At 37.7% G+C, this 26,758-nt stretch overlaps 1 protein-coding gene across 1 annotated transcript in view; it reads left to right on the forward strand.

The window, feature by feature from the left end:
• The window catches only part of LOC124720232, an 82,746-nt gene extending 57,995 nt beyond the window's left edge, over window positions 1-24,751 (forward strand). The window contains exons 4-5 of the mRNA XM_047245552.1: window positions 9,662-9,754; window positions 24,620-24,751. Of these exons, the coding sequence (XP_047101508.1) occupies window positions 9,662-9,754; window positions 24,620-24,751 (225 nt within the window). The remainder of the gene's footprint in view (window positions 1-9,661; window positions 9,755-24,619) is intronic.
• Window positions 24,752-26,758: the final 2,007 nt, after the last annotated feature.

Genomic DNA, 26,758 nt, shown 5'->3' on the forward strand with positions numbered 1-26,758 from the left:
GTCAAGTACGCGAGATTGACAAAAAACGACACAAAGGTCTTATGTGTGGTGGTTGTTTTTCTTTTTGTACTGATTTAGAGATACAATGACAGAAGAATGAATTTGTAATTAATTTGATTTTAGAGAATTTACATTATTAGGCGTGTTTGGATAGGTTTTTAAACGTTTATAAGTCGGAAAATTTAGGCCTAGATCGCGTCTATCTAATTAGTAAACAATACGAAATGTGTTAGTTAACTACGATTTAGAAACGTTTAATAACACCTTTATGGTGACAATAGACCCTGATGAAACTAGTAGCAGTCTTTTTCAAACGAATTTTGCACTATAAAGAAAAAATTGAATATAATTTCTTTGTGTTTGTCACGCAAAATTTTTGGTTATGTTGAGATTATCGGAACTACAGCTAAAGAACAAGTTTTTTCAAGAACATGCGCTGATGATGGGACGCTAATATTCACTAGTGTGTGACAAGAACGGACACTATAGCAAGTACACAAAACAAAGAAAATTTAAATTTGACACTATTTCCTCTTAAATAAGTTCTTTTAGCGGACGAAGAAAATACCTGCGATGTCACTCAGCGGCCATCTTGGTTCTGACATCCTACTGTATCAGTAATTAGGGTTTCTTCGATTCGATTCACATACTAAGTGCAGGAAAATGACTGTGAAAATGACTGTGCATGCTGTAATTATTCAAGTCTTATCCTTATGCTCCCTGGGGAAGTGATATGTAGTGGGGTGTAGTATATTTCTAGATTAATCACTTATAGCTGATTCTTAACTATGTGAAATGGGTTTTCCTAGGATAGTTTGCATCTGTCTTCAAGCATGTGTATGTCTAGTTTCTTAGCATCTCTGTGAAACTGTCACATGGGTCAAACAAAGTAGTGAATATTTGTGCTGGTCATCTTTGTATACGCTGAGTATTATGTGTTAATCATATGTGGTGCAGGTGCCTCATACCTGATCAGACTTGTAGGATGGATTGTACAAATGTTTTAGAAGCAATCTCCTTCGTGGGCTGGTTGCATTTTCCCAGTATTATGTATTTTACCAGTGAACCAAAGTCTGTTATACAAGTGCAGGTTTACATTTCTGAACAGACCAATGACCTCGGCACTGTGGTCCCTTAGGAATACACACACACACACACACACACACACACACACACACAGTATAGTGTGGCAAAATATGAACAGCATTATGAATGACCTGCAAGCAACAAATTCGAATTCCTAGCTTTTATACAATAAATAAACTGTACCATGACGATCCAGTTCAGGTGACTTTCTTCTGCCTTAACACTGTATGATATTTACATGAGAGAACTGCAGAGGAATGTATTTGATACTTTATGAGCCAGGAAAATGCTGATTTGTATTATACACACAGGAAGCTTGCGTAGCTTTCGTGTTCTGAACAAGAAATTTCTGAACTACTGCAATGTTTCCTCGCATTTGGACGAAAACATGAGCTCAGTCCTAGGAACCACAAAAGAAAAAGTCAGTGAATTACACCATCAACAAAAAGTTATTTTATAACAAATAGAGCAATTAATGTGAGAGAGGGAGAAACACTCAGTTATTTGAAAATAATTTTTAACCACAGGTTAGTGAGAGGAAGAACAATGGGATGTGTTTGGAATGTCATAGCTACTATCGAAAAATTTTTTCACTTCTAACACAAATCTCACATGATCTGAAAGTTTGAAACTTCAGTCACTGGGAACTCACTGCAGATCAACCAGATACTTTCTTCGTAATCGTTTGCACCTCAAGAAAGCATTATCACCATTTGTATAATGAATGGAAACCACCATCTGAATCACTATTTTCTGTAAAAAAGACGGGCAGTTTTCGCAGCAATAGCAGATCAGCTCCATGTAACAGTTAGAAAAGAGAAAATGAGAGAAGGCAATATAAATAGTATGTGAGTGTAATACTATAAAAATAGTTATAATGTTACAACAAAAAATATTAAGTCATGGACTCATTCATATCCAGAGCTGTTAGCTGCAAATTGTCAATAATGGTAATATTTTACAGAAAACGGTTGAAAAAGCAAAGAGGATGCAAGACATGGACTGAAGAGGTGCAGTGATAGAAAGAAATTATTATAACAGTATGGAATTCTGTAAATTACGGTGATACACTATGGAATAATGTGTTCATTTGTCTAATGACCTCTGAACTCTCTTTTTGATAGCCCAGTGAGTGATGCCAAAACAAGTTCAATTAGGGGAAAAAAATCGTGTAGCCACGAATTTTTGCACAGTGCCAAGACTCAGTCTCCTGATCTATGTACTAAAAATCCTGAGTGGTGGGATGTGAGTCTTGGGATGGGGGAGTGATGTTTAAAGGTCACTTTACATTTTGAATAACTCAAACTGCTTTTTCTACTGAAAATGTTTCCCAGTACAGAATCAAACTACATGAAATTTGCTAAAAACGTTCGTCTTTGTTTAATTTGTGACTAATAGTTTCCACATTTCAGGAAACAGAAAAAGTAGATTATTAAAAATATTGTTTTAACTGTACAAAACTAATTTTTCTTTAAATGAAGGGGTTTAAAAAGAAATTCGTGTACCACATCTAAGTGCAGTACAGCCATTGACCGATGAGACGATACGAAGCAGAACAGGTGTAACGACTTACGTCTGGAAATTCATCATTTCCATGCTAGACATGGTTTGTTCAATCGTACATTGTTACAGAGGCTGTGGTCTAATATGTACTGTACCATCGAGACACAGTTACTATATGCATGGTGTCCTTCTAGAGGGTGGTACTGTTTCTCATACATTATGCGCCAACATCTTCTCCTGCCATAGTAATTGGTGCTGTTGTGTCCAATTCACTTCTCTTGTTGACCCACCTTGTAGTAGATGTGATAAAGCATTGTACACAATGGTTCAGTATTCGAATTGACAGCTTGCCAACATTGTGTTTACTAACAGAAAGGCAAATGAGAAATTGGGAGAGCAGCAGGGTTGTATCAGGAGACCTATCCCCGCCAATAACAACCACAGCATTCAATGTTCGCAGTAGTGTTTCGCAGTTCGCCTAAGATAGGGTCGTTTCAGGAAGCAGGAAATCATGGATGTACCCAAAGTATGTGGATAACAGACGTGGAGCAAAATGTAATTAACACTGTGGAAGGCAATTACTGAGTCAGTTCCAGGCAGTCACCCTGCCAGTACATCCTATTCACAGAAAAGGCCACCTTTATGCAGAGTTGTATCTCCAGCTTTCAAACGGTCACCTGTGGGACAGTATGCAGAGCCCCCATGGTATGATGACTGTGAATGATCAGGATTGGTGCAATTGGAATGTGTTGGCCATGATACTTGGTGATGATATTTTGGAATGTCTCCCATGTTGTCTGACAGGGCAGAAATATCAATGTTTTATTGTGGGTGACTTTTCTGCCCCTGTTGGAAGAAGTGCCATTGATGATTCGAAGGATGATGTATCTGTATATGATTGTGCTCCAGCCCACTTCACTTTTAATGTCTGGACACCTCATTTGTCTCTCCCCTGGTCCATGGATCTGATGAGGGGTTGCAGTTGCATGACCTGCCCATTCACCAGACCTCAACTTGTGCGATTTCTGGTTATCTCAAAAGTATTGTCTATGCAGGGCCCATTCCCGATGTGGAGACATTGGAACAGCGTATTCATGGTGCCTTTGACACTGTTCGGATGCAGCCTGGCCAGAACGTGTGAGACAGAACATGCTGCAGCACATACTCACATGCACATAGAAACAATTTTCATTACTTATTGTAACTGTGGCAGTATGATACAGCACATACTAGAGCGCATTCTTTGTAACAATGTATAATAAAGTAAATTGTCTCTAGCATGGAAACCAGTCATTCTGGACATCATTAGACCTTCTTTGTTCTGTATCTCCTCATCAATCAGTCCATCGAGTTTGTACACAGTGGAAAAAATCACCCTGTATAAATGCGACCTGAGTGAAGTTATTTTGTCTACTTGCAGAAGAGAACTAGACAGGAAACACTGGTGAGGTATAAACTGTATGTAAACTAAAAATTGAGCAACACTTGTAGTGGGGAAGTTGCTTTTGCTAGAAGAACACTTCAGTTGCTGTACTGGATGACTAAGACGCAATTTCCCCCTCAAGCAATATAGAACAGAACAGACATTCACACAGATTTTGTCCATTTGTTACTTGTATTACCATTATTCGTATATATCTGCGCTCTATGGTCTGTTAAAGCATGTTGTGAAAAAGAAATGAAACACCTTCACTCTTCCCCTTCCAACTCCCATGCAATCCCCCTCCCCTCCTCCACCCATACCGTGGGCATATCTTCACACTGTGTCCCCAGTTATTCACTAGCCAAACTGTGGAAGGGTCCATATAATTTTGTGAAATTCCCTGCTGTTAATTTTTGTAGCAGTGCAGTAAAGAGAGTGGGGAATTGCCTACTCACTGTTTATTTTGCAGACTTATTAAGGAGCGAAGTGAATGAACGCAATCCTGTGACTTACCTTCCATTGTGCTTCTACTCAACACAGCCTCTCTTCACCCTATTACATACCCACCCACCTTTGGTGCATAATTGATGTGTTAATATTACAGTATTGCACTTAAATGTGGTACAAACATTTAATATTCGATTTTAACCCATTTCATTTAAAGTGAACCATTAATTATATACCATTAAAACTATTTTTATTATTTACGTTTATCCCATCCTCCGCAATACTATCAGTATAAACGCGTCCAGGCGATAATAGCATCATCTGACAAGGAACGAGTGCTAATCACACATGCATAGTGCATGTAGTATCTGAGCATCCTCTCTGTGTAAAATGATACAACTCAGATGTGTTATTACAAAAGACACATGAAAATTGAACTGATAGGATTGGGAATAAGGAGGTTCTCCATAGAATTACCAAAAAAATGCACTTATGGAAAACACTGACGAGAAGAGACAATATAACAGAATGTGTATATGAAGACGACAGAGAATAATTTATATGGTACTACAGGAACCTGTAGAGGGCAAAAACTGTAGGGAATACACATTGGAATATACCCAAGAAGTAATTCAAGATGTTGGATACTATTGCTACTATGAGATGAAGAGTTTGGCACAGGATCTCGAGTTACGAAAGGCCACATCAAACGAGTCAGAAGTATCCTCCCCTCCCATGGCCAAAGAATAGAGTGTGATACAATATTTATTCCAGTATCGCACAACATGACTGTGGTGTCTAAACGAGTTTTGGTCTAAAACATATACTTCCTGACACTTGTTTATACCAAGCACTACAGTCACAAATATTTGAACTACAAAACTGTTTTTGTAATCGTCAGATGTTTCTACAATATTGTCTCTGTGTTGTGGGTTACTGGAAAAAGATAGTTGTAGTGGTATCACAAATACTCTGACACACACTGTAAAGTGGCTTGCACAGTTTAACTGTAGAAGCAATTGGTGGTTAGTAAGCAGCGATATGAACTGTAAATCAAATTTATGAGGGCATGCTGAAAAGCAATGACACCGAATTTATGTGAAAAGTCATAGTTTTCTGAATAAAACCTTATAAACATTCTACACCTTTGTTCTTCATCTCCACATATAATTATGTTGCAGCAAAGTGACACTGGCAATGAAAACATTTCTACCAGTGAGTGTCCAGTTCTTTGATACTGTCACTGTGGACTGTTCAACTTTGTTGATGGAGCCACAGCCTCACCTCTACTTGCACCACTTCATCACTATAGGACTGAATTCCTCAAAGATGTCTGGTCGTTTTAGCGAATGCAGCTGTCCACTTTGAGCTGAGGTTAGCAGCTCTGTTTTTGTAATTATGAACATGAACAACTGAATGTTGGACATTACTGATACTGATTTAGTCAACACCATGCACTGCTTTCATTCTTCTATGGATTTTGTTGAAGGCACATTTCCTGCAGTTACAAACTTGATTACAGCACACTTTCTCATGCACTAACATAGTTCCATTCCACACTGCAATCTTACATCGTACAATTCAAAGCTGTATTGTAGTAGTGTGTTGCAACTTGTCAGTGAAATGGGATGAAATGCATGCTAAGTAAAGCTCAATTGTTATTGAGAAAAGAATACAAATTTCGTCAGCATTACTTTTCAGCAAGCCTCCATATTATAAGACTCTGGGAGAAGTTGTGTGAATTTTAGCAACACATTTCTTTGGTGTTTATACATTTTTCAGTCGCATGACAATAGTCACAGACAGAGGTTACAAAACAGTGGTAGTGTTGGAATCCAAGAAAATTAGTGGGTGTAGTGAGAAGATGGACAGGGACAAGAGCAAAGGTACAAATATATGAGATAGAGAGATGAGCTGTATGTTTAAAATGTGTACAGATTTGGGACAAGATTCTACATGTCACAATGAATGTTTAACGTACTATTTGACAGATTAATAGAAATAGGGATGCCAACATGATCGGTTACGTGACATAACAAAGAGGATTTTAGTCTAAAACGCTAAGAAGACAGATGCGTTGATTATTCCTTGAGGAGGAAGTGACCCAATGCATACTGTTGATTTTAGATTTGTCACCCTAAAGAAGTTTTGTTGTGTGGGCACAAATTTACAGCTGGATGTTGAATGAGGCAGCATTAGTACATTAAGAACTGTGGAACTATGAAAACGATTGTGACTTAACATAGTATCTCAAACAATACTAAAGTTTAGGCTTATAACACAATTACAGTCCCAGTGTTGGTTTACAAACAGAGTTTTTGAGTATTGTAAACACAACTGAGAGGAAATCTCATGTCTGTTTTTTGGTCCATTCCAAAACTCTGAACATGTCAGGACAGAGAGAAAAAACAAGAAGTGTTGGAAATGAATCAAAAAGGTGACATTCTGGGAAATGAGTCTCATATGCCAGAAAATATTCAAACCAGAGCTGCGAGCATGAGAATGTGTTAAGCTGATAAATCCAGACAGCAATAAATAGGCAGGTGATATAATTAAAAATTAAGGACAAGTAGTTGTATGAGTGGAGGGAGAAAACAACACTGAAGCTTTAGGCAAACCATAGCGAGTAGAAGAGGAAATGTGCTGACTCCCCTAGTTCAGTGGTTCTGTCGTGAGTAGTAAGTTGGTCTGCTTGTGACCCACTGAAGTATGTGTTAAATCATCAAAAGCAGCAGACTGACTTAAATTGTGGGTCAGCTTGAGCCTCTTTAATATTATGTGAATACAAATGGTTTTTAAAGTATGTTTTCTGCTCCAAAACTCTGTATTTCTTCTGTTCTTGCAAATATCTATCTAAAATCCGCATTTGTCTTACATATGACATCAACGAAAATTCACATTTATGTTCAGTTTCTGCAAGAGATAGTGAGTTTTACAGGAATGTACTGGCAAAAAATTGTAACTTGTTCAAGCAGAAGTAGTCTGTTACTGGCGGGTGACCATTGAAACTTGGAGACCATAGGCTACCGAAATGATGCTGCTGTTCGAAGAGAAATGAAACATCTTTTCCATACGTATTTAGGTATTTCTAAGGTACTGTTAATGGTTACTCTTAGTGGTTATAGAGTTCTTTCAGAAGCAAAACTTTTACTTTACTAGCGAGAATGCTTCTCTATTTCATAAACGTTTTGTGAGCCTCTGTGTTTTGTACAAACCATAATCAAGAAAACTGTGTGACCACTAAGTTGCTCACCTATCTAATGAATGATCCCATTCATTCTGGGGAACTATCTTGTCGATAAAAACTGTAGTTGATAATGCCATCGTTAAAAAGTACACCAGTTTTATGGTATCAACCATTTCTTATGCAGTTTATGACATGAATAGCATATACGAAAATGCTCGTATTTTTCTGGTCTTGTCAATTGCATTTGATATTCAGCAAGCAACTTTACTTTTTATGCCAATAATTCGTAGACACTGCCTGACCTTTTTATTCTGTTATGTACTGTACCATGCAACAAGTGTCATTCCAGCTTGCATTAGCTGGATAATTACTTAAATAAATGCTATACATCGCTAAGAGTGACATTGCGACTCGGGTACACAAGAATAGGGTGAATATGGTAATACATCAGTGCAAGAAATACGGACACCAGAGCAATGATAGGCAAAGTTATTACTACAATCGTCCGAAGTATATTCCCATAAATTGACGAAACCAACTTTCAGCAAAGTGTTATTGAAATGTAGCTTTTCTTGGGCTTTACTTCATCAAAAATCAGTGTACCTTTGTTTTCATTTTGTCATTCCCGAAAATAATTCTTAATTGTTCTACAGCCTCTTTGTTAATTGTGCACAAGCATTTGAGATCATTTACACAATTTTGGAGATGTGTTCCAGAAGGTTGTTGCAACAAGGCGTGCTTGAAACAAAGTGTATCCATTGAGCTACTAATTTGCAAGAGCACGCCATCGAGAATAAATTCGTTGTCACACCACGTAATGGGTTCTCTTGTTTCTAAATTTGAATTTATTTAACTATGATTTTCTGTTTTTACTGAGTTTCAAATGATCTAGGACATTTGACTGAGCCATCTCCTGGCTTTCATCTGAGACTTGATTTTGGAAGAAATTGATTTCGGAATTTGCTGTCCTTAATTTTTCGCGTAATCGCACAATTTCTAGTTCCTGGCACTTAAACTTTGATTTAATGTAATTGCTCCTTCTTTCAGTACTGATCTGCTCCCTACATTTTCCTCAACAGAAGCAGCACTGGCAGGCATCGAAACTGCAGCTTATTTACTGTCTTCTACTCACAGATTCCCTTTAGCGAGTGCTGTACTGACCTCTTTCCTGTAATATTTTCTACCGATATTTAAGTAAACTGGGAAATACACAAGGAACTGCTGAGCTGCCACAGGCTCAAGAGAGAGCACCCTTGTCTTGCAATTAAAACTTTATCGATGATAAAGATTTGTTGTTCCTCAATGAAATGTGTATCACACACAGAACAGCTCTGAGTCTGATTGTCTTTCCTAGAAACTGCTCTCAACCATTTTGAAATTGTACTTTAGTTTTTGGAGACTTACAAAATATTTACCTTCTGTTTCTCTTCACCCAAATCAGTACACTGGATCGAAAAACGTGGGCATTTTTTGTTCATTTCCTTCAAAAATACCTGTAACTATAACTCTCAACGCCTCTTTTTAATCGCAACCTTCAACTCTTAAATACTCACTCACAACTCTATAAACAAACTCTCAAAATCTGTTGAGGGAGAAGGAACAAATGCCACCCGACCACATGTCGACTTGAGTCTCAAATGACAGTGTTAATCGTAGTTCTTGGACTCGCCACCTTTCCTATTCTACTACGTTAATGCATGGGAAGTAATTACTTCATCTTCTTCTTGCTATGTTCAAACTGCGAGGTTACCAAATGAATGACAAGATTCAGTAAGCACCTTAAATACAGTATGTACTGACTGACTACATGTAAAATTAATACAGTATGGGTGTGTGAAATTGTGGTGATCAGTGTTGGCAGAATAGCTGCCCAATAAATTATATTTTTTATTTGTGTATAAATGATACAAATCTCTGAAACGTTGTGTGATATTTATAAGAAAAGAAATATTGGGAGCAATGTAATAAGTACAAAAGGGTATAAACAATTTTAACTCAGAGATTTTCTCTTTCAGTTTCTTGAAGATGACTTGGAAATCTCTCAGCCAAATGATTTTATCAAGGAGGATCCTGAACTAAATTTGGATGTGGATGAGACTGAGAATACTGTAAGCACTCACATCTGATTTTTTGCATGTAGTGTGATAAAAACGTATTTGTTTCATTGCTTAACATAAATAATGCAGTACTGTGGGACAGGCACAGATTGAGAGTTTTCGGCAATTAAGTGCAATTCCTAATTTTCCAATGCTCATGTACTGTTCCACTTGATGTGGATTATCAACTGTTATTTGCTTACTGTTCTGAATAGAATCAAAATAGAATTTGTATCTTCAATCATATTTTCAGTGACCCTTATGGATGTTAAACATTTTGTATAAGTTTAAACCTGGGGAGTGTAGATGATTTAAAAAAATTGCTCCTGTCAATGATTTATGATTAATGGAATGCATTGGACATTTTCATCTTTTCAGTGAATCATTGATACATGCGAGTTTGTACCAAAAATTTTGAAAGGTGCCTAAGATATGAAATGTGATAATATTTGTATGTCTTAGATCACACTTGATACATTAATCTTACAATATTTATAATATGGCTACCTCAGTGGTATATGTTGAATTACTTACAGATTTGTCAGCCATAGAAAAGCTCCTGGACCTGCACAGATAAATTCGTGTATTACCTCACCATTGAAGTCGTAGCTGATCAAAACAAATTATCTTCTTGGCACACCCTACAGCTTTGTTAAGATCTGCTTGTGTGAAGCATAAAATTGAATCCAGTAAACTAAAATGTTGTGGAATAATTTTGTCTGTCTTGCGTAAGAGAAAGCTGATGGTTAGATTCGTAAACTTCTCACAGGAATAAAACCTAACTAATGTTGGGGAATACAAGACAGAGGACTGAAAAACAGCTGGCCAATGTGGCCGTGTGGTTCTAGGCACATCAGTCTGGAACCGCGTGACTGCTACAGTCGCAGGATCGAATCCTACCTTGGGCATGGATGTGTGTAATGTCCTTAGGTTAGTTAGGTTTAAGTAGTTCTAAGTTCTAGGGCACTGATGACCACAGATGTTGAGTGCCATAGTAATCAGAGCCATTTGAACCATTTATGAAGACTGAAAAACCTAAATCTGAAGACATATTACACAAAACACACTATGGTGCATGGCGGTGAGTATGGTTCCACCACTATTAGTCATTGCCTTCCCTTTTACACTTGCAAATAGAGTGAATGAAAAGCAACTTCCTGTTGCCTCCACACAAGCCATAATTACTCTTGTCTTCATCGTGTCTGTAAAGGACCCTCAGGCCCATAGATGTCTGGTGATTATGGAAGCATACCAGTCAAGGAACAAAATTCATCATGCTAGGTAGAGTGCATATAGTATATAAAAAAGAGTACATGTGGAGGAACTGGTTCCTGCATCAAATTTCCTCTTCCCAAATAAAGCATTTGTTTGTTAGGCTTAATTCTGTTGCATATGCATGATGTAATAATTACTTTTTGTGGTGCACAGACATAGTAGTTTTTATATGTGGTATTCAGTTTGGGGAATGTGCTCAATATTGAAATGTGTTCCTTTTCTGTCATTGCTCTGACATTTTCCCACATTACATCAGTTCACAATAAGAGGAAGATTGACACCTTGGAATATTAACTTAGTAGTTGGCATTGCACTTCATGAAATTTTCCATTAGTAAACATGCCTCTGAATCATTTCCATGTTGCATCCTCCATGATACTGTGTGGAAAATTAAGTTGGAATGCATAAATTTTAATTCCATTTTGTCCACTATCTTTACAATCCACTGCCCAACAGCAACCTTACATCCTAATTGATCTCTACCCATTGTTATGTCAAAACTCACTATGTATTGGTGCACATCTAAACTCTCACTCTTCCTGAATATTACAATAACTAAATCCTATTAAATGTTTTCAAATTCAATACACACACAGGTGATTACAAAATTAACAAAAGACATTAGACTAAACAGGAAACATGTACAAGAGACATTCGTAAGGAGTCTAAAGAAGTCAGTGCCTCGTGCACCCCATGAACTCAAAATGCCTCCAATGACTATGTGGAAAGTCCTGCAACAGAAGCTGTCTGTGAATACAGGACGTGACTGCCACAGTCAACAATGCCATGCTGGGACAAGTATGGCAATAATTCGAATACCATATTGAAGTCTGCGGGGTCACTCATAGTTCGCATATGGAATGTTTGTAAAAAAAACTTCCAGTTTTACTCTTTGAAATGTAGCATGTGTGAGATCTAGACAATATTTAGTCATTGTGCAATAAATAAATGAAAGTGATGCCAGATTTAATGTACATCTTGTATTTGTGTGCCAATCAAACCTAATAGTAGGAAATCTAAAAGCATGCCACTGAATTGCTTCTATGTCTTCATTTAATGTGACCTGTTGGATGTCGCACTGTCGATCAGTACTTCTAATGCATATGCTCCAACAAAAACATTTTGGAAAATGGGGGTTCAAAAGAGAATATATGAAAATGGTGAGATAAACCTGGGAAATTCAGTTTAAACCACTACCACACAACTCTTTAAACCTGCAAACTAGCTACAAATATATAAATTTCTGAACTCTACTTTAGATGAGTTTCAGAAACACCATGTTATAGCCAATAAGGATACAAAAATACTCAGTGTAAGAACAAGAAAGGAATTTTTAGTCCATAGTATTGTGCATATAAAGATTAGATTACAGCCTATCAGGAATGAAACAAATCAATAAAACACTCCTCATTAATCCATTAACACCCATAATTTAATGAGTAAAATTTTTTTCAAGAAATTATTCATTCATATACCACGAATTGTAAGAAACTTGCAGACATACTGAAAACCATTATGATATTATGCTAACCTCAAAGAAAGAGAGAACGCAGGTAGTGGAACATTCCCTATGGTCAGGGTTGAGTAGATGCGAGGGAACAAGCATTGAAAACTTTCAATAGTAACAAACCTTAGAAAATGTCAGGTATTCTTAAAAGTATAGAAAATAATGTTGAAGGCTATAAGAAAGAGTGTAAACTGGCTCAAAGACAGCGAAGAAACCATGATTAAGAACAATACCAGAAACATTTTACAAAATGTTTTGGGAGAACTTGAAAGGTATTGGCCACTTGCAGTGTGTCACTGCCTACCTGATGAGTCACTTGAGACCAACATGAAAATAACAATTTTAGCCAATTACTTTCACTCAGTTCTCAACTGCGTGCCTCTGAAAGACAATTAGTTCTTGGAGACAAAAAATTTCTGATTAAAAATCATGTGTTAATGAGCTGAAGGAAATAGTCAGTACTTCTGAAAATAACAAGTCATCTGCAGAAGACAGAAATTCCTAGCAGAAGCAGGGATATTGAGAGACAGTAGTCTGACACAAACAATGCACAGAACTATGTTAAACATTTGTGAAACTGAAAAAAATTACTGAAGAGTGGAAATGTGCATAAATCATCCTCTTCATAGAGAACGATATAAAACCAGTCAGAATAATTGCAGGTAGTTTCACTGCATCCTGTTATATCCAAAATTCTTTAAAAAGCCCTGTGAAGTCAACTGGATGAACAAGTAGACTCATTAATACGAGACTATAAGGCACGAATTTGCAAAGTGCAATCTTGTATAGAAAAGATATGGGAACCAGAGACAATTTTGCAAAGATAGTGATTTGTAAATACTATGGTAAATTCTGTCAAGTGTCAGAATCGCTTATGATTTGATATAAAAAGACTTGATTCAGTACTTCAGATGAATTCAAAATTGACAGGGAAACAGTGGCTGACATGCAACAGACATTAATGGGTACAACCCCAAACATGAAATTCATGGGAGAAATTTGAGTAGCATTTCAAATGCAGAACAGTGCGCAGCCAGAGATCCATGCTCCCCTCCAATTTAAAATAATTCTGCAAAAAATTATGAAGACATGGGGGAAGAAGATAATGGAATTCAGCTTGAGATTAAACAAGAGCAGAGAATAAACATGAGCTGTATAGCTTTTGTAGACAATTACTATTCTGAGAAACAGCAGAGAAACCAGACTTGTCATGGAGAAGCTTCATGAAATGTCACAGAAAACTGGCCTACAAATCATCTATGAGAAAACTCTGTAACAGACAAGAAGCCTACAGATAATCTCTCCTTTACAACTTGGTATGAGGAAGTGTCACAAGATACACACACTAAATATCCAGGAGAGATTATCCAAGCAGCAGGACTTTTGTAATTTATTTATCCTGGTTTGATAAGGGCCGTCAGGTTCTCTTTTGCATCTGACTGGGGTTTCATACATGCAGTACCTTGTTTACATTATATTTACCTAAGAAACAACAGTTTTAATATGGTAAATAGTATTAAAATTGAGTGTCTCAAGTGGCAATGTAAGTAATACCTACTATGAACTAATAAAGTTCACACTGGCAGTACTGGTAGTACTGCAGCTGTTGTTGTTGTTGTTGTTGTTGTTGTTTGTGGTGGTGGTGGTGGTGGTGGTGGTGGTGGTGGTTCTAGGTGCGCAGTCCGGAACCGCACGACTGCTATGGTCGCAGGTTCGAATCCTGCCTCGGGCATGGATGTGTGTGATGTCCTTAGGTTAGTTAGGTTTAAGTAATTCTAAGTTCTAGGGGACTGATGACCACAGCTGTTAAGTCCCATAGTGCTCAGAGCTATTTGGTGGTGGTGGTGCTGAAAATGCTAACAGTAGTAATGAAAACAATAAGAGTGGCAGGTATAAAAAGGATTTATAGATTTACAAGATAGTTTTCTGATATAGTGAATTCTGTGGAAAGGAAATTTAAGAACCCTTCACCAGCTAAGAATTCTGGGAAAAAGAGGAAGATCTGGGTAGAGCATAATTACATGCTCATATGTCAGTTCAAGAGTTCAAAGACCAATTTCAAAGCAGCCAAACTAGGCTACTTCAGGAAGATTCTAGATTACACACATTGGTAACTTGCTGTTAATGGGTGTAATCTCTATGAGCATATTCCTTTGCTTACCTTCTTCATTGTTGGAAGTGTGTAGCACATTATCTGATAAATCAGAGCATGTGTGTGCATTTACTCCACCCAGTTCTTGGTAACATCTGTTGTGTCTTTGACAGATAGTCTTTTCAATTTACTGAACTAGTGAACATACTTAATTTGAGCCATGTCTCTGGCAGAAGTATCAGATGCATTTCCATGTCTTGAAATACGACACAATTTGTCACAATGAAATGGAGAGATTAGACATTTGAATGTGCAGTACGAAGTTTAGTGCATTTGATTACAAGGCTCGTGAAGATGCTAGATAGTAGCATCTATAAGCCAGTGAGGCTGGGAGATCAGATTGGATTAGATTAATACTTGTTCCATAGTTGTATGTTCTCTCCCCCCCCCCCCCCTTAATTTATATCTAAAAATTCAGCCCATGAGTAGGAGGAGTTGACATCTAGAAATTCTTTTAATTTATTTTTAAATGTTAGGTGGCTATCTGTCAGGCTTTTGATGCTGTTTGATAGGTGACCAAAGACTTTTGTGGCAGCATAATTTACCCCTTTCTGTGCCAAAGTCAGGTTTAGCTCTGCATAGTGAAGATCATCCTTTCTCCTGGTGTTATAGCTATGAACACTGCTATTACTTTTGAACTGGGTTGGATTATTAACAACAAATTTCATAAGTGAATATGTATACTGTGAGGATCCCTAGATCCTTAAACAGATGTCTGCAGGATGACCGTGGGTGGGCTCCAGCAATTCTTCTGATTACACGTTTTTGAGCAATGAATACTTTTCTATTCCACAACGAATTACCACAGAATATGATGCCATACGAAAGCAGTGAATGAAAGTAAGCATAGTAAGCTAATTTACTGAGATTATCACCAAAATTTGCAATAACCTTAATAGCATAAGTAGCTGAACTTAGACGATTCAGCAGACCATCAATGTGTTGCTTCCAGCTTAACCTCTCATCAATGGACACACCTAAAAATTTTGAAAATTCTACATTAGCTACAGACTTCTGTTCAAAGTCTATATTTATTACTGGAGTTGTGCCATTTACTGTACGGAACTGTATATACTGTGTTTTATCAAAATTTAAAGAGAGTCCGTTTGCTGAGAACCACTTAAAAATTTTCGAAAAACTTTATTTACAATTAATCACTTAGTTCTTGGTTTTTGGATGTTATTACAATACTTGTATCATCAGCAAAAAGAACTAACTTTGGATCTTCATCAATTTGGAATGGTAAGTCAATAATGTATATCAAGAACAGTAAAGGACCCAAGACCGAACCCTGTGGGACCCCGTACTTGATAGCCCCCCAGTTTGAGGAATCAGCTCTTGTTTTAACATTTCATGAACCACTTATTTCAACTTTCTACATTCTTCCAGTTAAATATGAATTAAACCATTTGTGCACTGCCCCACTCAAACCATAATGATTGAGCTTATCTAAAAGAATTCCATGATTTACCCAATCAAAGGCCTTTGAGAGATCGCAAAAAATACCAATGGGTGATGTCCTGTTATTCAGAGCATTTAATATTTGATCAGTGGAAGCATATATAGCATTTTCTGTTGAAAAGCCTTTCTGAAAACCAAACTGACATTTTGTTAGTACCATATTTTTACAAATATGGGAGGCTTCTCTTGAATACATTAATGTCTCAAAAATTTTTGATAGAGCTGTCAGAAGAGAGATTTGGTGGTAGTTGTTGACATCCGATGTATCCCCCTTTTTATGCAATGGTTTTACAATGGTATATTTCAGTCTGTCGTGGAAAACACCCTGCTCCAAAGAGCTATTACAGAAGTGGCTGAGAATCCTACTTATCTGTGGGGAACAAGCTTTAAGTACCTTGCTGGAAATGCCATCTATTCCGTAAGAGCTTTTACTTTTCAGTGAGTTTATTATTTTACTGATTTCAGAGGGAGAGGTTGGTGGAATTACAGTTGTTTCAGACTGCACAGGTTTGGCCTCTTCTATTAGTAGCGTTGCCTGTTCTAGTGAAGATCTAGATCCTACTTTCTCCACAACATTTAAAAAATGATTATTGAAAATATTTTCAATTTCTGATTGTATGTTAGTACACTTGTCATTCAGTTTTATGGCAATAAAGTCTTCCTGTGCTCTTGGTTGCCCTGTTTCCCTTTCAATAATATTCCAAATTGCTTTAATTTTATTATCAGAGTAATGATCTCAGACATGATACACATGCATCTGGACTTTTTAATAACTTTTCTTAGTACCGCACAATAGTTTTTATAATATTGAACAATTTCAGGGTCGTACTCCCTCTTGCTGTTAGATACAGTTCTCTTTTATGGTTGCAAGATATTCTTATTCCTTTAGCTAGCCAAGGTTTTTTGTATGTGTTCTTGGAATTATGTTTAAGTATTTTCTTGGGAAAAAAATTTTCAAATACCCTTAAAATGTATCGTGAAATAATTATATTTCATGTTTGCATCGGGTTCCTGATACACTTCATCCCAGTCTAGCTGCTGTAGGCTTTCCCTAAAGTTAGCAATATTTATATTGCTAATTGAATGCACTGCTTTGAAAGTCTGATTTGATGTACTGCATGGAGCTATGTCATGTACTGTAACTAGCTGTGCACCACGATCTGAAAGACCATTCTCAACAGGATAAGCATTTATGTCCTTAAACTTATCTAGGTCTATAAAAAAGTTATCAATGTACTGCTATTCTTTATCCGAGTAATAAAATCAATGACAGAGCTCAAATTGAAAGAACTGAGTAATACTACAAGGTCATTGTTCCTATTACACTTTTTCAGAGAATCAACATTGAAATCCCCACAAATGATAATTTGCGTCTCCCTGTCTGACAGATAGCACAACAAAGCATCCAGGTTTTCTAGAAATAGCTGGAAATTCCCTGAGGGGGGACCTATACACTGTTACAATTATGAAAGCGCCATCATTTAGTTGAAGTTCAGTGGAACATGCTTCCATATGTTGCTCTACACAAAATTTTTTAGTTTCTAAATTTTTTACACTGTGGAAGCTTTTGACATATATGGCAACTCTTCCTCTCATCATATTATCTCTATTTACATGTGCAGCTAATTTGTACCCATTGATGCTAACCTTTTGCATATCAGTGACAATGTGATGCTCAGGCAGGCATATTACATCTATTACATTCTCAGTTTCTATATCTTCTAAACAAAGCAGAAGCTCACCAATTGTATTCTTCAATCCCCCAACATTTTGATGGAATATACTAACATTATATTTCACTTGACTTTTGTGAGTATCTTGAACTTTCTTAACATCTTTATTACTTGCCTGGCTGAGTTTCCCATTGGACACTGATCTTACACTAAAAAAGAGTTTCCACCATGAGATGTAGTTCCTCCCACCTTTAAATTTCCTGCTATCAGCCCAGCCACTTTACCCTTCACTTCCTTGTTGAGGTGTAGGCCATGTCTAGTATAGTCCCACCTACTGAGTGAATCAACAGGAACCACACCAATGTGTGACCGTGCACCAGATCCAAGTAGCTGTTCAAACTCTCCTGACAGAAGAGCTCAAATGAGGTCGGTCGTGGCGCTCCAGAATCGACACAAATCCAACACTAGTATGCCTCAATGTTGATGCAATCATTGCCAGGTCACATTCTATGCTGTACCCCAGATCTCTGTCAATAGTGTTGCCTGGCCCACCCACAATAACCACGGTATCTTCCTTAGTAAAGCCTCTACATAGTGAACCTAAATCTTCTGTAACCTGCCCCAGTCCAGCACTCGTTTTGAAAAAACTTGTGACCTGGTATTCTGACCCTAATTCATCCTGCAGAAATTGGCCCGCACCTGTAGCATGCTAACTACCTAGCAACAAGACATTCTTTCTCTTTGCAGACTTCCCTACATTCTTATTGAATTTGCTGCTGAAAGTTCGTTAAGCCCTGTCTACATCTACTTCTGTGAGAGGCTCATCAGTATCTGACTGAGGCAGCAGGTCAAACCTATTTTGTACATTAATAACAAAGCTGTCAGAAGAATTTCTTGGCCTGTTCCTTATGCCTGTTGCCACTTCCCACCCCTGTTTACCTTTCTACCCCCTTAACCTGCCCAGTTCTCGCCTAGCCTCATCTAACTCGGCCTGAAGGGCGGCAATTTTCCTCTCCTGTTCCACAATCTTTCTATCTCTACTGCATAGCCTACAGAACCACTCAGGAGTCTCGCTCATTTTCCCAATTCCCACGCCACTACAATCTCCCCAATGAAAAAGTTACTACATCCATCACACCAGACCCCGGAGCTAACAATTCTACGGCACGTCAGGCACTTTAAGCTCATGGTACAAGTCGATTTTAGTGACAGAAAGACAATGAAATTACCGGAAAACAATGAAAATACGTGTACGACAAATTAGGGCTACTCGCGACTATGATTCAGAAGTTTTTTTACTGGAAATTACTTACGAGAAGACGATACTCTACGGATATAAGGGGGCAGCAAACGTATTTAGCACATTAAAATATCAGTAAATGCACTTAAAATTGCGGTATGAAGTTTAATCTGAAAGCTCAAAAGTTCGGCCTGGCCACGGTATGTAAACAAAACGAACTTTACGTGATTACTGTGAAAATACGCGAGTAAGACAAAAACTTTTAATGGTACGCTAGAAGAGCACTATAATTAAAGTAAAAAATTAGTTTAAAGTGTTAAAACAGATTACTACTTAACTTACTTGTCTTATAAGAGAGCTGTGACTCAGACGTCCATATAGCATGCGCAGGCTTACCAACCTCAAAGCTCGAAGAACAAAGCATACCAAAGTACACTGTGATAAGGGAACAGGGTTCCTTGAAGTCAAAGTGGGAGGTATCTCCAGGAGGAGGGAGGTTTTATGGCCAAGGCCAGCAGGCTTTGCACTGATCAGTGAATGGCCGACTGGAGACAGGAGGAGAAAGATCCTGAACAGAACTAGAATCTGTGCACAACGCTACTGAAAGCAAGATAAATGGAATAATAGCAGTGTGTACTGTTACTGGTTCTAATGAGTAACCACAGTAATATGATGATAAATTGTTAAATAAAACTACAAGTAAGATGGTAAATTATAATCTGAATCAAAGCCTTGTAACGATAGTCAAGTAATAGGGAATTAATGAGTTGTATTGGTATTGGTACTGGAGGTATTATAATTCAGGAGAAAATTTGTACTAAAAGTAATACTAGACAAATAGATACACTACTGGCCATTAAAATTGCTACACCACGAAGATGACGTGCTACAGACGCGAAATTTAAGACAGAATGAAGATGCTGTGATTTGCAAATGACTAGCTTTTAAGAGCATTCACACAAGGTTGGCGTCTGTGGCGACACCTGCAACGTGCTGACATGAGGAAAGTTTCCAACAGATTTCTCACACACAAACAGCACTTGACCGGCGTTACCTTGTGAAACGTTGTTGTGATGCCTCGTGTAAGGAGGAGAAATTCGTATCATCACGTTTCCGACTTCGATAAATGTCGAATTGTAGCTTATCGCGATTGTGGTTCATCGTATCACGACATTGCTGTTTGCGTTGGTCGAGATCCAATGACTGTTGCCAGAATATGGAATCGGTGGGTACAGGTGGGTAATACAAAACGCCGTGCTAGATTGCAACGGCCTCGTATCACTAGCAGTCGAGATGACAGGCATCTTATCTGCACAGCTGTAACGGATCGTACAGCCACGTCTCTATCCCTGAGTCAACAGATGGGGACGTTTGCAAGACAAAAGCCATCTACACGAACAGTTCGACGACGTTTGCAGCAGCACGGACTATCAGCTCGGAGGCCGTGGCTGTGATGGTGTACTTGACGACGAACCTGGGTGCACTAATGGCAAAACGTCATTTTGTCGGATGAATCCAGGTTCTGTTTACAGCATCACGATGATCGCATCCATGTTTGGCGACATCGCAGTGAACGCACATTGGAAGTGTGTATTGGTCATGGCCATACTGGCGTATCACCCAGCGTGATGGCATGGGGTGCCATTAGCTACGCATATCAGTCACCTGACGGCACTTCGAACAGTTGATGTTACATTTCAGATGTGTTACGACCCGTGGCTCTACCCCTCATTTGATACCTGCGAAACCCTACATTACAGCAGGATATTGCACGTCCGCATATTGCGGGTCCTGTAGGGGCCTTTCTGGATACATAAAATGTTCGACTGCTGCCCTGGCCATCACATTCTCCAGGTCTCTCACCAACTGAAGACGTCTGGTCAATTGTGGCCGAGCAACTGGCTCGTCACAATACGCCAGGCACTACCCTTGACGAACTGTGGTATCGTGATGAAGCTGCATTGGCAGCTTTACCTGTACACGCCATCCAAGCTCTGTTTGACTCAATGCCCTGGGGTATCAAGGCCCTTATTACAGCTAGAGGTGGTTGTTCTGGGCACTGATTTCTCAGGAACCAAGCACCCAAATTGCGTGAAAATGTAATCGCATGTCAGTTCTAGTATAATATATTTGTCCAATTAATACCCGTTTATCATGTGGATTTCTTCTTGGTGTAGCAATTTTAATGGCCAGTAGTGTAATAATAAGAGGGGAGACTGTTTTAAGTTGAGTAGATTGTTTCTTTACAAAATAAAGATATGAAAGTAAACACACAAAATTAGAAGCAGCAAGAGTTGACACATTTTTTAGCTTCGGAAGTCTAGACATTCCAGTTGATCTGCATTGCATACTGATCGTTCCTATTTTAGGTCTTCACCAAGTCCTGCCATCATCTGCCCACAAATTTTGTAGCTGAAATCTTGAAATAACACGGTTCAATATCTTTAGTCTTTCAAAAGTGAAATCCTTGCTTATTATCAGACCAATCTCAGGAGTTTCTGGCTCAAAAGCATGTCACCTCATTTGGAGTCATTATAATAAAATAACTATTTTTGTCAATGTAAAACTACTACTGGAATAGCTCTTTGCTGCAGAGTGTACTGTGATTCATGGTCAAACAAAAATGACTGGTTGAGAAGCAGGAAAGAAAAATTCTCAGAAAAAAAATCTGGACCAGTTTCCTGTGAATGAATTAGGATAAAGACACCCTTTTGAGAGATTTATAGATAGATGGAAACAATAACAGACACCTTTAAATGAGGAAGGAAAAATTCTGTGGATGTATCACAGGATGAACAACAGGCTCAGAAGGCAGATCTTCGAGGCAGCAAACACTAGAAAAAACAGTTCAAAATGCATCATGGGTCTAGAATAAGATACTAAAGAAGTGAGACTATCACAAGATAACATAATCAATCGAGAAAAGTCTACAAAAACCATGAAACCTACAATTAAACAACAGTGCATGGAAACAAATGTGCAGAAGACCACAGAAGAGTCCATAGTGGACGTAATTAGAGAAATTGGGAAGAATGTAGGAATAAGACGAAAGTGTTACATTTAGACAATATCTTTTAAATGGTAACATGTGATGGTAATAATAATAATAATAAAAAAATAAAAACAGATGCCTATAAATATCTAAGATACAGACAAAAAATAGGAATAGATAATACAAATATTAAAGATGACCTAAAAGAAAAATATAGACAAAGACTAACAAAAATACTGAAAACAGAATTGACAGCAAGAAACAAGACAAAAGCTATAAATACTTATGCTATACCAATATTGACCTACTCATTTGGAGTAGTGAAATGGAGTAACACAGAGTACTGGTAGGGCACCTAGAGAGAAAATGTCCTGTGGGGAGACCGAGGTGTAGATGGGAGGACAATGTGAAGACTGATTTGAGGAGCCTAGGTATTGAAGGTGAATGGAAGGAAATAGCCCGAGACAAGGACAGATGGCGGAAATACATTGTTGCGGTAATGGACTCTAGAGTCCGGTATGACCAGTGAGTGAGTGAGTGAGTGAGTAAGTAAGTAAGTAACTAACTTCATGTGTGACCACATTTGAGATGATGTTATCTATTAGGCTTTTACTGGAATCTGTTGTTCTTGTGGGAGCTGATATGTGGGAGAACATGTTGAAACTTTTTAGTATGTCTAAAAACTTGTTTTTTTCTGAATTCTGAACCAATAGAATAGTATTAAAGTCACCACAAAGAATCACGGTAAGGTTCTCATTTGAGAAAATGTTGAACATTTCTTCCAAATTCTTAAGAAAGGCTTCAGTGTCTCCAGATGTTGATCTGTAAACTGCTGCAAGAATTATTTTCTTCTTTAAACTATATAACTGAACGGCTACTGCTTCAAAATCCTTTCCTATGATTAATGGTTTAGCCTCGTTAAATTTAAGCTTGGGATTTAGATACATGCATACACCACCACCTTTGGCATTTTACTTACAGTACTGACTGGCAAGTTTATATTGGCTTAAGTTTATGCTGTTTAGTTCACTGTCCCTGCACCGATGTTCCATAGCACATAAGCAATCAATATGGTCAGTATTTGCTGCTACCTCAAGTTCGAGGTTCTTGTTTTTAAGACACTGAATGAATGTTCCGACTCATAATTCTTAGCAGATTTGAACAATCCAACTGACCTGTGACTTCACACTCTGTGGATGCATTTTCTGTTACACCGTTACAAGATTTCATACCTTGTTGTAGATTCCTCTGCTTGCTAACTTTTACCAGTTTCCCTCTTATGCGTTTCAGAAGGTTGTTGCAACAAGCTGTGCTTCAAACAAAGAGTACGCCATCCAGAATAAATTCGTTGTCACACCACATAATGTATTCTCTTGTTTTTAAATTGTCATTTCTTTAACGTAGTGGCAAGTATGATTTTCTGTTTTTACTGAGTTTCAAATGATCTAGGACATTTGACTGAGTCATCTCATGGCTTTTGAGACTTGATTTTGGAAGAAATTGATTTCGGAATTTGCTGTCCTTAATTTTTCGCGTAATCGCACAATTTCTAGTTCCTGGCACGTCAACTTTGTTTTAATGTAATTACTCCTTCGTTCAGTACTGATCTGCTCCCTACATTTTCCTCAACAGAAGCAGCACTGGCAGGCATCGAAACTGCAGCTTGTTTACTGTCTTCTTCTCACAGATTCCCTTTAGCGAGTGCTTTACTGGCTGTTCTCTTTCCTGTAATATTTTCTACCGATATTTAAGTAAACTGGGAAATACACAAGGAACTGCTGAGCTGCTCTGGGCTCAAGAGAGAGCACCCTTCTCTTAGAGTTACAACTTGTTTACCGATGATAAAGATTTGTTGTTCCTCACTGAAATGTATATCACACACAAAACAGCTCTGAGTCATATTGTCTTTCCGAGAAATTGCTCTCAACCATTTTGAAATTGTACTTTAATTTTGGAGACCTACAAAATATTTACCTTTTATTTCTCTTCAGCCAAATCAGTACACTGGATCGAAGAACGTGGGCATTTTTTGTTCATTTCCTCCAAAAATACCTGTAACTATAACTCTCAACGCCTCTTTATAATCGAAACCTTCAACTCTTAAATACTCACTCGCAACTCTTCAAAGAACCTCTCAAAATCAGTTGGGGCAGAAGGAACAAATGCCATCTGATCACATGTCGACTTGAGTCTCAAATGACAGTGTTAATCGTAGTTCTTGGTCTCGCCACCTAGCCTATTCTACTACGTTAATGCATGGGAGGTAATTACTTTATCTTCTTCTTGCCATGGGCAAACTACGAGGTCACCAAATGAATGACAAGGGTCAGTAAGCACCTTAAATACAGCATGTACTGACTGACTACATGTAAAATTAGTACAGTATGGCAGTGTGAAATTGTGGTGATCTGTGTTGGCAGAATAGCTGCTCAATAAATTATATTTTTTTATTTTTTTGTGTGTAAATGATACAAATCTCTGAAAAATTGCGTTATATTTATAAAAAAAATTATTGGGAGCTATGCCATAAGTACAGAAGGGTACAAACAGTTTTAATTGAGAGATTTTCTCTTTCAGTTTCTTGAAGAGGACTTGGAAATCTCTCTGCCAAATGATTTTATCAAGGAGGATCCTGAACTAAATTTGGAGCTGGATGAACCTGAGAATACTGTAAGCACTCACATCTCTGATTTTTTGCATGTAGTGTGATAAAAACGTATTTGTTTAATTGCTTAATCTAAATAATGCAGTACTGTGGGACAGGCACAGATCGAGAGTTTCTGGAACTAAGTGCAATTCCTAATTTTCCAGCGCTCTTGTACTGTTCCACTTGATGTGGATTACAAACTGTTTTTTTGCTTACTGTTCTGAATAGAATGAGAATAGAATTTGTAACAATGTGTGTCATCATATTTTCAGCTATCCTTATGGATGTTAAACCTTATGTGTAAGTTTAAACCTGGGGAGTGTCAATCATTTGAAAACAATTGCTCCTGTCAGTGATTTATGATTAATGGAATGCAGAAGAATACATTGGACATTTTCATCTTTTCAGTGAATCATTGATATATGCGAGTTTGTACCAAAAATTTTCAAAGGTGCCTAATGTATGAAATGTGATAATATTTGTATGTGATAAATCACCCTTGATACATTAATCTTAAAACATTATAATATAGCTACCTCAGTGGTATATGTTACTTATAGACTTGTCTGTCACAGAAAAACTCTTGGACCTGCACAGATAAATTCGTGTATTATCTCACCATTAAAGTCATAGCTGATCGAAACAAATTATCTTCTTTGCACATCCTACAGATTTAAGGTGTGCTTTTGTGAAGCATAAAATTTAACCCAGTAAACTAAAATGTTATGGTATAATTTTGTCTGTCTTGCATAAGAGAAAGCAGATGGTTAGATTCGTAAACTGCTCACAGGAATAAAACCTAACTAATGTTGGGGAATATAAGATAGAGGACTGAAAAACCCAAATCTAAAGACATATTACACAAGACACAGTATGGTGCATGGCGGTGAGTATGGTTCCACCACTATTAGTCATTGCCTTCCCTTTTACACTTGCAAATAGAGTGAATGAAAAGCAACTTCCTGTTGCCTCCACACAAGCCATAATTACTCTTGTCTTCGTCGTGTCTGTAAAGGACCCTCAGGCCCATAGTTGTCTGGTCATTATGCAAGCATACCAGTCAAGGAACAAAATTCTTCATGCTAGGTAGAGCGCATATAGTATATAAAAAAGAGTACATGTGGAGGAACTGGTTCCTGCATCAAATTTCCTCTTCCCAAATTAAGCATTTGTTTGTTAGGCTTAATTCTGTAGCATATGTATGATGTAATAATTATTTTTTTGTGGTGCACAGACTGCGTAGTTTTTGTATGTGGTATTCAGTTTGGAGAATGTGCTCAATATTGAAATCAATTCTTACTAAATGTGTTCCTCTTCTGTTACTGCTCTGATATTTTCCCACATTACATCAGTTCACAATAAGAGGTAGATTGACATCTTGGATTATTAACTTAGTAGTTGGCATTGCACTTCATAAAATTTTCCATTAGTAAACATGCCTCTGCATCATTTCGATGTTGCATCCTTCTTGCTATTGTGTGGAAAATTAAGCTGGAATGCATAAATTTTAATTCAATTTTGTCCACTGTCTTTACAATCCACAGTGCTACAGAAAAAAGTATGCGTCTACGTGTACACATTCACTGTCCATGACTGTATACTGCCCAACAGCAACCTTAAACCCTAATTGATCTCCTCCAATTGTTATGTCAAAACTTCCTATGTATTGGTGCACATCTAAACTCTCGCTCTTCCAGAATATTACGATAACTAAATCCTATTAAATGTTTTCAATTTCAATATACACACAGGTGATTCCAAAATTAACAAAAGACATTAGACAAAACAGGAAACATAGGAAATTAAAACCCAGTTTGTCTATGGTAATTACAGAGGATACGCAAGATGTGATGCATTATATTATAGGCAAATATTAGTAGACAAAGTCAACGTTGTTGTTGTTGTTGTTGTTGTTGTTGTTGTGCTCTTCAGTCCTGAGACGGGTTTGATGCAGCTCTCCATGCTACTCTATCCTGTGCAAGCTTCTTCATCTCCCAGTAGCTACTGCAACCTACATCCTTCTGAATCTACTTAGTGTATCCATCTCTTGGTCTCCCTCTACGATTTTT

Source organism: Schistocerca piceifrons, chromosome 11 (genome assembly GCF_021461385.2).
Source record: "Schistocerca piceifrons isolate TAMUIC-IGC-003096 chromosome 11, iqSchPice1.1, whole genome shotgun sequence".
In the NCBI taxonomy this organism is placed as follows: domain Eukaryota; kingdom Metazoa; phylum Arthropoda; class Insecta; order Orthoptera; family Acrididae; genus Schistocerca; species Schistocerca piceifrons.